Genomic DNA, 13,973 nt, shown 5'->3' on the forward strand with positions numbered 1-13,973 from the left:
AGTGTTTACAATTGAAGCAGATGCGTTGCGTTATAATTTCCTATTCGTCCTGCTCCGCCATAACAAACAGAGATGGCGGATAGGCAGCCACTCGGCTCTGCTCCGCCATAACAAACAGAGATGGCGGATAGGCAGCCACTCGGCTCTGCTCCGCCATAACAAACAGAGATGGCGGATAGGCAGCCACTCGGCTCTGCTCCGCCATAACATACAGAGATGGCGGATAGGCAGCCACTCGGCTCTGCTCCGCCATAACAAACAGAGATGGCGGATAGGCAGCCACTCGGCTCTGCTCCGCCATAACAAACAGAGATAGGCAGCCACTCGGCTCTGGCCATAACATACGGATAGGCAGCCACTCGGCTCTGCTCCGCCATAACAAACAGAGATGGCGGATAGGCAGCCACTCGGCTCTGCTCCGCCATAACAAACAGAGATGGCGGATAGGCAGCCACTCGGCTCTGCTCCACTCCGCTCCAAATACCATCCTATTCCCTATCTAAAGCACAACTTTTTTTCTCCATTCCTCTATTGGCCCTAATCAAAAGTAGTAAATAGGGAAAATACACCTCGCAATCTGAGAGTATGACATCGGAGAAACATTCAACAAGGCTCCGGTGGTGTCTGCTGGCCTAGTATATTAGTCTCTGTGACTAATTTGGATCATTATTATTGATGAGCGTGCCCCAGGCGGCTCTGTGAGGTAAAGTGGCACAGTGACCGCTGCCTCTCTCTCTGACCGCCTGACTCAGCGATCTGACAAGCTAATCCATGTTTAATGAAAGGACATCAGGAGTGTCTGCCACTGTAAATGACCACTAGTAGTGGGGGGGGGGGGTTCAGGTCTTGACATATGGTGCTTTCTAACGCAGCTGCTTCAGATGTCATATGACGTTATTTCCATATGATTAGTATGCATTAAATCAGTTTAGGTTTTGATTCTGGGAGTCATAAGTTATGAGCTGTGACTTCCCTCAGCCGTGAGGACATATGCAAATGAGAGAGTCTTCTGAAGTGTCAGGGAGAGCATGAGAGCCAGAGATAAGGGGGGAGTGGGTACTTAAAAGAGAGAGAGAAAGTGTTCCTGTGTGTGCATGCGTGTGTGAAAGGAAGTGTATGTTTTATTTCAGGGGGGGGCGTTATCAAGAAGGGGCTTAGGTGGTGTGTGTGTGTGTGGAAGGGGGTGTGGCAATGGGTGAAGTCAGCACATGGACACAAACATTTTAGAGGCCCCCATCTTGGCGGTGTAGAGAAACATAAGCATTTTTAAGCCATTTCTTCATGGTTTGAGACATTTTCAATTCTCCCTGACTGTCTATTTTGGTGATTGTTAGTTCTCAAAATGTATATTATTGGAAAAGATATAGGTCCATTATATTTTCTAGATACTTTTATATCTGATTTTGGTCATTTAAATTTACACTGAAGCGTTTTCCCATCCCGAAAATGTATCATAAACAGAAAAGTATGTTTTTACATTTTTTTATTTACTGTTTGGACAGTAAAAAATCTTAGGTGTCACAGCTAAGGTTTTCAGTGGCAGAAAAGTCCCTGTGGGTGAGCAGTGAGTTTGAGGAGGTAGAGATGTGAAGGCAGATGGTGGTGTGAAGTGACACTGATACGGTTCCTGATGAAGCAGATTGGACTGAACAAGATTCTGTGCTGTACATAAAGCATGAGGTATGATTTATCCATCGTAGCTGCCACGAGCACAGCACAACCAGAACAGAATCCCTGTCCTGATAAATAGTTTAAAATGTAAAATACATAACTATTGGATGAAACAAAGATATTGATCCAGTCAGATCAATTCTGGAGCACACCCTGATAGGATGATCGTCCATTGATGATCAATAAAACACTGATATATGATCAGGAGAAGGAGAATTGTGATGATGTGTAGAAAACAAACCAAAATAAACACGTAGATTTCAGCACTTTGGCCAGCAGTCATACTACGAAGTTCTGACCTTCAGCACCATGGCCAGCGGTCATACTGGTGATCCGAAGTTCTGACCGTCAGCACCAAGGCCAGTGTTCATACAGTACGGGTGTTCCAAAGTTCCGACCTTCAGCACCATGGCCATCGGTCATACCGGAGAGCCGCAGTTCTGACCTTCAGCACCAAGGCCAGTGTTCCAAAGTTCCGACCTTCAGCATCATGGCCATCGGTCATACCGGAGAGCCGCAGTTCTGACCTTCAGCACCAAGGCCAGTGTTCATACAGTACGGGTGTTCCAAAGTTCCGACCTTCAGCACCATGGCCAGCGGTCATACTGGTGTTCCGAAGTTCTGACCGTCAGCACCAAGGCCAGTGTTCATACAGTACGGGTGTTCCAAAGTTCCGACCTTCAGCATCATGGCCATCGGTCATACCGGAGAGCCGCAGTTCTGACCTTCAGCACCATGGCCATCGGCTTTACCGGAGAGCCGCAGTTATGACCTTCAGCACTTTGGCCAGCAGTCATACTACGAAGTTCTGACCTTCAGCACCATGGCCAGCGGTCATACTGATGTTCCGAAGTTCTGACCGTCAGCACCAAGGCCAGTGTTCATACAGTACGGGTGTTCCAAAGTTCCGACCTTCAGCACCATGGCCATCGGTCATACCGGAGAGCCGCAGTTCTGACCTTCAGCACCAAGGCCAGTGTTCCAAAGTTCTGACCTTCAGCACCATGGCCAGCGGTCATACGAGAGAGCCGAAGTTCTGATTTTCAGCACCATGACCAGCGGTCACACCATTTTTTCCCCCGATGTTCCAACCTTCAGCACCACATGACAGTAGACAGCGACCAGTCAGGTATTACTGAAGCCACTCTGCACTCTGAGGATAAAGACTGGACGGTCTACACAGTTTCTTCACCTTAGTGCAAATGAAGGAGATGAGGGCAGGAAAGAGAGGAAAGCCCATAGGTTGTTATTAATAAACGTACCAATAAGGTGCAGAACGATACCCCCAGCGTGGCTAAAACCCGCATGCCCTTATTATTGGTTGTAATATGATCCCCTCTTATGGAGCAGAATTACTTATTTACGATTTATTACATGCCAAATAATTGCTCACATTTAGCTCTATATCAAAGCTATGCAACAAGTAAGTGCATGCTTTTTATGATCAGTAAACATCATGCTATTTCAGATAGGCTATGGTCAGTAAACATCATGCTATTTCAGATAGGCTATGGTCAGTAAACATCATGCTATTTCAGATAGGCTATGTAGAATGTCAGATATAGTACACTTTATTTTTATTTTACATCACTCAAATGGCCAATATTGAGAGATGGAGAGGTGTACTCCAGCCGTGACTTCTGCTGTAATGCATTGGAGCAGGCTCTGGGCTTGCCTCATAGCTGGGAATGACACGTTTGAATATGAAGCTATGTTCCACTACTGAGTTGCCCCCTGTTCTTCTCAGCCAGACAGACAGACAGCAACGATCCAGGGCAGAAAGAGGAAGTGCTTTTACTCCTGTGTGACTCAGTCTACTGATCAACAGGTAAATGCCAACATAATGGGAACATTTGAGTAAATGAGGGATAGAAAGTCATATTGAAAGCAGGTGCTTCTACACAGGTGTGATTCCTGAGTTTATTAAGCAATTATCATCCCATCATGCCTGTTCATCAGGTCATGTATAGAAATGCTGGGAAGGCCATTATTTTGGCTACCAATTGCTATGCCCCTATCCACAGGGCACGAGTGGTCTCTGAATGGTTTAATGAGCATGATTTAAATCATATGTCATGGCTGTCAGTCACCAGATCTCAACCCAATTGAATACTTATGGGAGATTCTGGGGCGGCACCTGAGAAAGCGTTTTCCATCACCATCAACAATACACCACATTTCTCGTGGAAGTATGGTGTCTCATCCCTCCAATAGAGTTCCAGACACTTGTAGAATCTATGCCAAGGTGCATTGAAGCTGTTCTGGCTCGTGGTGGCCCAATGCCTTATTAAAACACTATGTTGGTGTTTATTTTGGCAGTTACCTCTATATTTACACTTCACCTGTCTGTTGAGTCTGCTGAGCTGTATCTTCCACCTCCCCGGTGTGTCTTCCTCCCTGGTGGTATTCAATGAAAGTACTTATTAGAGTCTACCTGCCTCACTGTCTCCACGGATACTACACGTTGAAAGACAACAGGAGTAAGTCAGGGAGAACAAAGCACAAGAAATTCAGAGTAAAAAAAAAATGTAAAACCGCACTCTCTCTGCCCTGAGTTGACACGGCTCTGATTGACCTGTCCACTGTCCAGTCATATCTAACTTGAGGGATAGAAAGAAAGAAATGGAAGGGAGGTGAGGTGAGGAAAGGAGGAAGGAATTAGAGAATGAAGGGAGGGAGGGAGGAAGGAAGCAAGCAAGGAAGGAAAATACAACAGAAATTGTTTTTGGCTGCAATTTTTTTTCCCCACAGGAGACAATATCGGTCCATACAGTACTATTAAAGGCCCAGTGCACTACTTTTGTGAAAAAAATATTTATTTCCACAAATAAATATTTATTTGTTAATATATATTTAGTTATTGTTATTTTTCAGGGGGTGCTGTAGCACCCCTACTTCCCGCTGCTATGCATAAGGTGTATTACTTGACAAAGATCCAACTAGGATCAAAATGTTGTATTGTTTGTGTGTCTGATAAAATCACCATACTAGAGTTGCTGACATTCCTTTTTTTCTAGCATAACACAGCAACCATAATATATCCAGCCATACCACAATGTAAAGCTTAGCAAATTACTTGTGTGCTCTTGACAGGTGCGTAAAAGGGTTGATATTCGTTCGTAAAGGGACGATAATAGATAGACTGGTTACCTGTTGCGGTTAAAAAAAACACTCTCTCTTTGTAACGCTCACTGTCCCCTCACAGTCCCCATCACCAGGATCTCCGAGTTAAACTCAAACTGATTTGAGGAGGATGCCGACTTCCCGCAGGAATACAAGCTGGGAGTACGCTGCTTAAAGGACGACGTGTAGCGGTAGAAGCTCTTGTGTCTGTTCTTCAGGTATTCCCTATAGTTCTTAGTGAGGAGGGTGTAGAGGAAAGGGTTAATGCAGCTGTTGGTGTAGGTTAGACAGGCCACCAGGTAGTTAATACAGGTGCGCGTGTTAGAGGCTAGGCTTAACGGTTTGTTGTGGTACAACGGGAACAATTGCCATATCCAGAACGGAAGGAAACACGCCCAGAACACCAGAACTATAGTGAAAATCATTACCAAGACTTTCTGCTTCGGGGATCGCATGTTCCTTTTGTTGACGACTGAGTTCTTCTGGGACTCTAAATAAGTGCCGGCTAACTTTGTATACAGATAGCCGATAATCAACCCAGGCGCCACGATGCTCGTGCCAAACAAAACGGTCAGGTAGATCTTATACGCCCGGGGTGCCCAGGTTGGCGCGCACATCCTCTTCACTGCTCCGTCGGGCGCGCTCTTGGTGGTCTCCGTGACCATGACCGTCATGGGTAAGGTGAGGACCAGGGAGAGAAGCCAGACCCCCCAGGCCAGGGCTTTGCGGTAGCTCTTGGAGCGCCAGACCGTGTCCAGGGGCTTGGTGACGGCCAGGTATCGCTCCGTGCACATCACAGTGAGGGTAAAGATGCTCGCGTGCATGGTGAGCAGGTCCAGGCTGAGGAGAATGCGGCAGCCCACATCTCCGAAGTACCAGTCTTTGAGGAAGTAGGTGCACACAACGAACGGGATGGTGGAGAGATACAGGAGGTCCGCTAGCGCTAGATTAATGATGGAGATGTACATAGAGGTGGCGAAGCGGATAGAATGACACATCACTACCAGAGTGTACACATTCCCCGTCACGCCGACTATGTAGACGACCGACAACAAGGTCCCGAAAGTGGAGGTGATAACCAGCTCATCCACAATGCTCCCCGAGCCGCTGTTTGGAGCGGGCAGACTGACGTTCTGGTTAACAGTACTGTTGTGGTTCATCGCGCCGCGTAGAGCCTCTCCGATGTCGTTCCGTTGTTGTAACAGTATTGTGTTTATGGTGGAGAAGTTGTAAAAGACGCAGCAGTTTAATTTGCTAGTGAAGCGCACCGGTGCAGGTTGTGTGTTAACGTTGGCGATATCGGTCTGCGCTCGCTGCCTCTGCTCCTCTCGGCTTCTCCTGACGTCAGTCATCGAACTCTTCCCCAGTCACACTCTCGTGGGTCTTGCATTAAATATAATAACATAACACAATACATAGTACCCTATATAGTAGCCTACACTGTATTTAATTCATTGAGTTCATCCATGAGAGGTGACAAAATAAATCACATATAATTTTCGAAACAAGAAGCTGCATTTCATGCATGATTTTTAGCAGGCAAGGTAAACTCTTTAACGAAGATTAATTGAGTGTCGACATTCTACCACAGGAGGTTGGTGGCACCTTAATTGGGGAGGACGGGCTCGTGGTAATGGCTGGAGCGGAGTCAGTGGAATGGTATCAAATACATCAAACACATGGAAACATGCCATTCCATTCGCTCCGTTCCAGCCATTATTATGAGCCGTCCTGCCTTCAGCAGCTGCCACTTTCTACAGATTCATTACAGTTAATTGTAAAATGTTTACAACGCCCATTTCAAGGACAGAGCGCAAGACACTTTACTTACATACATTCGGGGTTATTAACACAACAGTGACTTGTCTCCATCGCTAAGGGACTGTACATTATTTATAAGGAGGGATACCCGGAGAAAATCATTTTGTAAGCATTACTTTTCAACGTAGTCAAGGTTGTTGGTTCGCAGACCACTGTGTGAATCTATCATCTTATTTGTGGTCTTGGAATTGTTTCGCCTTTTCTAAACGCATTTCATGCAGTTCTACTGACACATGATGCAGACAAGCAGAATATTGTTTAGTACCACAACAGAGCATGACAGTGAATGAGCGCATGCAGCTGCACCTGAAACGTTTTGATGTCTACACAGGCTATTGTTAAGAAGACGACATTCTGTTTCGAACAATACTAAAGTTGTCTTTCAACTGTAAAATGTGAGCGCAGCAGAGCCGGTTACGACTGAAGTATCTGATCGCCAATAGATTAGAGTTGGCGATTAAAGTTGAAAACAAACAAATATTCACACAACATGCGCATATCACCAGGTATTATTTCTTCATGTGGGAAACAATCATTTTCAAATGTATTCTATTTTATTCCATGATATTGTTGTCACAAAATGGATTTGTGTTGCCTGTGATTAGGGCGTGGGACTATAAGAACATCTGCTAGGCTACATTAACAAACTACTGTAGGCATGCATACTGATGATCCTCAAAACGTAGACTGGTCAAACTCGTCTTTCTAAAAGTGAATTCAAAGGCACTGTGTAACCCAATAAGGCATTTTTCATTTCATTATTATTTAATTATAAATAATAGTTTTTTAAATGTTATTTTATGCCACTGAAATGCTGAGTGCTCCTGCCAGCCTGCAGTGTGCTACAAATGCTTCACAATTCATTTATCAAATTGCAGGCTATAGCCTTGGCTTAATAATAATATAGCCTAAATCATACATTTTCATTCCTTCGTATGCTACCTGGCTTGCACATGACTGACTTAAGAGTTAGTATGTTTAACAGCCTGTTGAAATGTCAATCGTCAATTGCTAGCAACCACAGGAGGCTGGTTAGGGGAGGACGTCTCATAATAATGTCTGGAAAGGAGTGAATGGAAAGGTATCAAACACATGGGAAACATGTTTGATGTGCTTGATACCATTCCATTGACTCCATTCCAGCCATTACTATGAGCCTGTCCTCCCCGAATAAGGTGCCACTGGCCGCCTGTGATAGTGACAGAATCACACATTATCCCACTTCCCAGGAAAAGTACATGTTCTGTCTCCTTGGCTATAGACAGTTGTAGGGCAGCCTCTGATTGTCAAAGAGACAAACTTAAGATATCCCATATGCGTTGGAGTCACGTCTTTCCCCTGCATTTAATAGTTTGTTTCTAGCATAAAGCATTGTGGACTAAAGTGTCGCTATAGATCACTTTATATAATCAAGTCAAATCAAATCAAATGTATTTATATCGCCCTTCGTACATCAGCTGATATCTCAAAGTGCTGTACAGAAACCCAGCCTAAAACCACAAACAGCAAGCAATGCAGGTGTAGAAGCATGGTGGCTAGGAAAAACTCCTTAGAAAGGCCAAAACCTAGGAAGAAACCTAGAGAGGAACCAGGCTATGTGGGGTGGCCAATCCTCTTCTGGCCACTCCTCAAGTCCATTTAATAAGTAAAAAACAATCTGATGTTAACAAAGGATAGGTGTATGCTTTTAACAACAATGGCCTCACATAGCCCCTCAATTCGAGTGCACGGTGACCGAAGGAATAGACTGACCAAACCTATGGAGAGTAGACTATACTTAGTCTGTCTAACAAGTAGACCTAGCTCTTATTTCTGGAATAGGAAGAAATAGGCTGACCAAATCTATGGAGAGTAGACTATATTTAGTCTGTCTAACAAGTAGACCTAGCTCTTATTTCTGGAATAGGAAGAAATAGGCCCCGACACAAAGCCCTCTTGTTGTTATTAGCCTAAAGTCAATTTAAAATGAAGACAGTTTAAATGAATTAGGCCTTCTCGAATTAGCCTACTTTCAGGCCCAGTCCTTTTCCGCTGATGCCGCTGCGTAGTAATGTATCTTATATACATTTCTTGAATATGGCTAACTGTGAGGTCAATGACTTCATTACGGGTGACAAAATACATTGTTTTTATTCAAATGAATTAGAGCAGTAGCAAGCTTACCTCCGGTCCTTCTTGTCCTCTTCATGCTCTACCTCTCAAGCTGAACAGAACATCAGTAGGCCTAGTCCATTCGCACAGATATGACATTTTTTGACCAACACATTTTTTCTTCTTCAGAACAAGCCTTTGCTTTGCCTCCTGAAGTGCAGTCATTGGTCAGGCAGCACCAAAGGGTTTACATCAGCTAGAGCTGGGCAGGCCGGTGCTGATGATTGGGATAGCCTGTCCACTGCAGTGTGTAATGCAGTGGAGGCTGGGTTTTATACACCATCCCGGCAGAGCAAAAAAACTCTGGGAAGGAAGTACATTTTGTTAGAAATTGAACTTTGCCCTGTGCCTTCTCAGAGCGTAATTTGATTGAGACCACACTAGGCACACTTGGTATTGTGCGCAGAGCAGAGAATCAGGGATGAGTGGTAAATATCAAGATATAATAAGCAACTAATTCTCTAACACTAAGAAATATGACAATTAGTCGATTACAAATGACATGAGCCTCCCCCTTGACTAAATAAAAAAATACTAAACCATCCCCGTGACTCAAATTGAAATGGCATGACCCTCCCCCATTTTCCTCCTGGCAATCAATTGTATAAATTTCGACTGCTCTCTAATTTGATCTCCAAGGTGCCCTTTTAATGTACAGTGAATTGGGAAAGTATTAAGACCCCTTGACTTTTTTTCACATTTTTATTTAACAGACTTATTGTAAAATTGAATAAATAGTTGTTTTTTTCCTATCATCAATCTTCACACTACCCCATAATGACACAGACTACATAAGTATTCAGACCCTTTACTCATTACTTTGTTGAAGCAACTTTAGCAGCGAATACAGCCTTGAGTCTTCTTGGGTATGATGCTACAAGCTTGGCACACCTGTATTTGAGGAGTTTCTCCCATTCGTCTCTGCAGATGCTCTCAAGCTCTGTCTGGTTGGATGGGGAGCATCGCTGCACAGCTATTTTCAGGTCTCTCCAGAGATGTTCAATCAAGTTCAAGTCCGGGCTCTGGCTGGGCCACTCAAGGACATTCAAAGACTCGTCCTGAAGCCACTCCTGCGTTATCTTGGCTGTGTGCTTAGGGTTGTTGTCCTGTTGGAAGGTGAACCTTCGCCCCAGTCTGAGGTCCTGAGCGCTCTGGAACAGGTTTTCATCAAGGATCTCTCTGTACTTTGCTCCATTCATCTTTCCCTTGATCCTGACTAGTCTCCCAGTCCCTGCCGCTGAAAAACATCCCCATAGCATGATGCTGCCACCACCATGCTTCACCGTAGGGATGGTGCCAGGTTTTCTCCAGACGTGACGCTTGTCCTTCATGCCAAAGAGTTCAATCTGGTTTCATCAGACTATGTCAAGGGGTCCGAATACTTTCCGAATGCACTGTAAAGCAGGCTGAGAAATGTAGTAATATAAACTCATGAAATCTTTCTCACCTGTACATTTATGGTAGGCTAATAATGCTGCACAGGCCATATAATAACATACCATTAACTTGATTAAATGCGAAAATATGATGTCGAGGAAATAGTTTACCTGAGCAGTAATCTACCAATTTATGGAGAAAGTGTGTGCACTTTGGTCTTCTGTATTCCAGTCGCGAAATATAGATTTTGACAAGCGGTTATTATTTCATTTCCAATTAGTTCGCTCTTTTAAAAGCTCCTTCAGGAAAGGGCAGACAGGTCAGGTGTCTGTACGGGTAATTTTCCTGATCAGAGGGGGTCATGCTGTTTCCGGATGGAGAGCGCAACAACAGGTGATGTGTCCCTGAAGAAAACAACAGTAAGCACGAATAAAACGGACCCGTTCTCCCGCCTCACTGCGCCACTGTCAGACACAACCACACTACATCATCAGTCTTCAAGGCCAACCTATTGTTCTCTGCTCTCTCTCTCTCTGTGTGTGTGTGTGTGTGTGTGTGTGTGTGTTATGTGTGTGTTACCATTATGTAAACCTGTGATATACCCAAATGTATTTATTTCAATAGTGAAAATATAGCTTTCAAATTGGCTCTATAGTCCACCATTTTGGACTTGAGATCAAATGTTTCATGTGAGGTGACAGTACAGAACAAAATGTCACCTTTTTATTTCAGGGTATTTTCATATCTGTTTTACCGTTTAGACATTAAAGCACTTTGTGGATCTAGTCCCCCCCATTTAAAGGTATCATAAGTATTGGGACAAATGAACGTATGTGTAAATGAACGCATGTGTATTAAAGTAGTCAAAAGTTTAGTATTTGGTCCCATATTCCTAGTAAACAATGACAAAATCAAGCTTGTGATTCTACATACTTGTTGGATGCATTTGCTGTTTGCTTTGGTTCTGTTTCAGAATATTCTGTGCCCGATAGAAATGAATGGTAAATAATGCATGGTGTAATTTTGGAATACATTTTATTGAACACTTCTACATTAATGTGGATGCTACCATGGTTACGGATAGTCATGAATTGTGAATAACAATGAAGGAGAAAGTTAAAGAGGCATAAATATCATACCCTAAGACATGCTGACCTCTCACAATTTCCAATAACAGGGGAGGTTAGCATTTTATATCATACCCCCAAGACATGCTAACCTCTCACCATTACAATAACAGGGGAGGTTAGCATGTCTTGGGGGTATGATATAAAATGCTAACCTCCCCTGTTATTGTAATGGTGAGAGGTTAGCATGTCTTGGGGCTATGATATAAAATGCTAACCTCCCCTGTTATTGTAATGGTGAGAGGTTAGCATGTCTTGGGGGTATGATATAAAATGCTAACCTCCCCTGTTATTGGAAATTGTGAGAGGTCAGCATGTCTTAGGGTATGATATTTATGCCTCTTTAACTTTCTCACCATTCCAATAACATGGGAGGTTAGCATTTTATATCATACCCCCAAGACATGCTAACCTCTCACCATTCCAATAACAGAGGAGGTTAGCATTTTTGGGGACATGATATTCATACCTCTGTAACTTTCTCACTTTATTACACGTATAACTGAATTGGTCCAAATACTTATGACACTCACACACAAAAATGTTAATTTAAAACCAACCCAATTTAGGTTATTTGGTAAATATTGGCCAGAACACACACTGGGTTATTTTGACCCAGCCAGCTGGGTTATGTAAATAACCCAATAAGTCCATAGATACAGAACAAAAAGACTGGAGGACTGGGTCGTGTCTCTGGCAACCGAACCGATAGAACAAACAACCAGCCAGCTTGGGTAGCAACCCTAGATTTGTGTCGGGACTATATCTTCTAGAAGGATGAAATAGTATGAATAAATTAATAAAAAATGTTGCTAACCCGTTGTTTTAAAGTGATAATGCCTTCGAAGTCGGTGTTTGGAGGATATATTGGCACACTTCTGTAAGCCTCATTGATGCCACAAAAATGTGTATGTTTGAACTTAACATGTGATAAATATACAAAAGAGCAGATGAACAGGAATGACATTTACTCTCATGGGTCGCTAGAAATAGCTATCTGAAAGCCACGTTCCTACTAAACTACAACTCCAGTCTACTAATCTGACACACTGGGTCATATCTCAATAACATGCAGGACCAAAAAGAAAGGACCAGTTTCCAATCCCAGCACCCATCATCAATAACCCAGCACCCATCATCAATAACCCAGCACCATTCATCAATAACCCAGCACCCATCATCAATAACCCAGCACCCATCATCAATAACAGAGCAGTTTTGAAAGAAAACACCTAACTAACTGACCCAATGCCTGCAGCCCAGCAGTTGGGTCAACAAAACAACCCAGCATTTTTTTGAGTTAACCGTCAAATAGGGTGACTAGAGAGATAACGGTAAATATGTATAAAATACTCTGAAATATAAGGTGTACACTGGCTGTTGTACAGGGACAGTGAGGAGCAGTGAGGAGCAGTGAGGAGCAGTGAGGAGCAGTGAGCTGTACTCTGTTCTGTGGCAGAGGATTCTTTACCCTCCTCTGTGTTCTCATCCAGGTCCCTCAAGTGAGCACGCACGTCATCTCCCCCTACACATATCTACCTCCCTGTCCCCTTCCCCCTCTACATATCTACCTCCATCACTCCAGTATCCCTGTCATCTTCCCCCTACACATATCTACCTCCATCACTCCAGCATCCCTGTCATCTCCCCCTACACATATCTACCTCCCTGTCCCCTTACCCCTATACATATCTACCTCCATCACTCCAGCATCCCTGTCATCTCCCCCTACACATATCTACCTCCATCACTCCAGCATCCCTGTCATCTCCCCCTACACATATCTACCTCCCTGTCCCCTTACCCCTATACATATCTACCTCCATCACTCCAGCATCCCTGTCACCTTCCCCCTACACATATCTACCTCCCTGTCCCCTTACCCCTATACATATCTACCTCCATCACTCCAGCACACACACACACACACACACACACACACACACACACACACACACACACACACACACACACACACACACACACAATCATCATATATGCTGCTGCTACTCTTTTTTATCATATATCCTGATGCCTAGTCATCTCCCCCTACACATATCTACCTCCCTGTCCCCTTACCCCTATACATATCTACCTCCATCACTCCAGTATCCCTGTCCCCTCCAGTACCCCTATACATATCTACCTCCATCACTCCAGTATCCATGTCCCCTTCCCCCTATACATATCTACCTCCATCACTCCAGTATCCCTGTCCCCCCCCCCTACACATATCTACCTCCATCACTCCAGTATCCCTGTCATCTCCCCCTATACATATCTACCTCCATCACTCCAGTATCCATGTCCCCTTCCCCCTATACATATCTACCTCCATCACTCCAGTATCCATGTCCCCTTCCCCCTATACATATCTACCTCCATCACTCCAGTATCCCTGTCATCTCCCCCTACACATATCTACCTCCATCACTCCATCCCTGTCATCTCCCCCTACACATATCTACCTCCATCACTATCTCCCTCCATACTCCAGTATCCCTGTCATCTCCCCCTATACATATCTACCTCCATCACTCCATCCCTGTCATCTCCCCCTACACATATCTACCTCCATCACTGTCATCTCCCCCTACACATATCTACCTCCATCACTCCAGTATCCCTGTCATCTCCCCCTACACATATCTACCTCCATCACTCCAGTATCCCTGTCATCTCCCCCTACACATATCTACCTCC

At 44.2% G+C, this 13,973-nt stretch overlaps 1 protein-coding gene across 1 annotated transcript; it reads right to left on the reverse strand.

Annotated features, from left to right (window-relative positions):
* Positions 1–4,859: 4,859 nt before the first annotated feature.
* Positions 4,860–5,954, reverse strand: LOC139367437 (urotensin-2 receptor-like). The gene has a single exon (XM_071105641.1). It carries the CDS (start codon positions 5,952–5,954, stop codon positions 4,860–4,862), a length of 1,095 nt encoding a protein of 364 aa, XP_070961742.1.
* Between the last annotated feature and the right edge of the window lie 8,019 nt (positions 5,955–13,973).

Source organism: Oncorhynchus clarkii, chromosome 16, assembly GCF_045791955.1.
Source record: "Oncorhynchus clarkii lewisi isolate Uvic-CL-2024 chromosome 16, UVic_Ocla_1.0, whole genome shotgun sequence".
Lineage (NCBI taxonomy): Eukaryota > Metazoa > Chordata > Actinopteri > Salmoniformes > Salmonidae > Oncorhynchus > Oncorhynchus clarkii.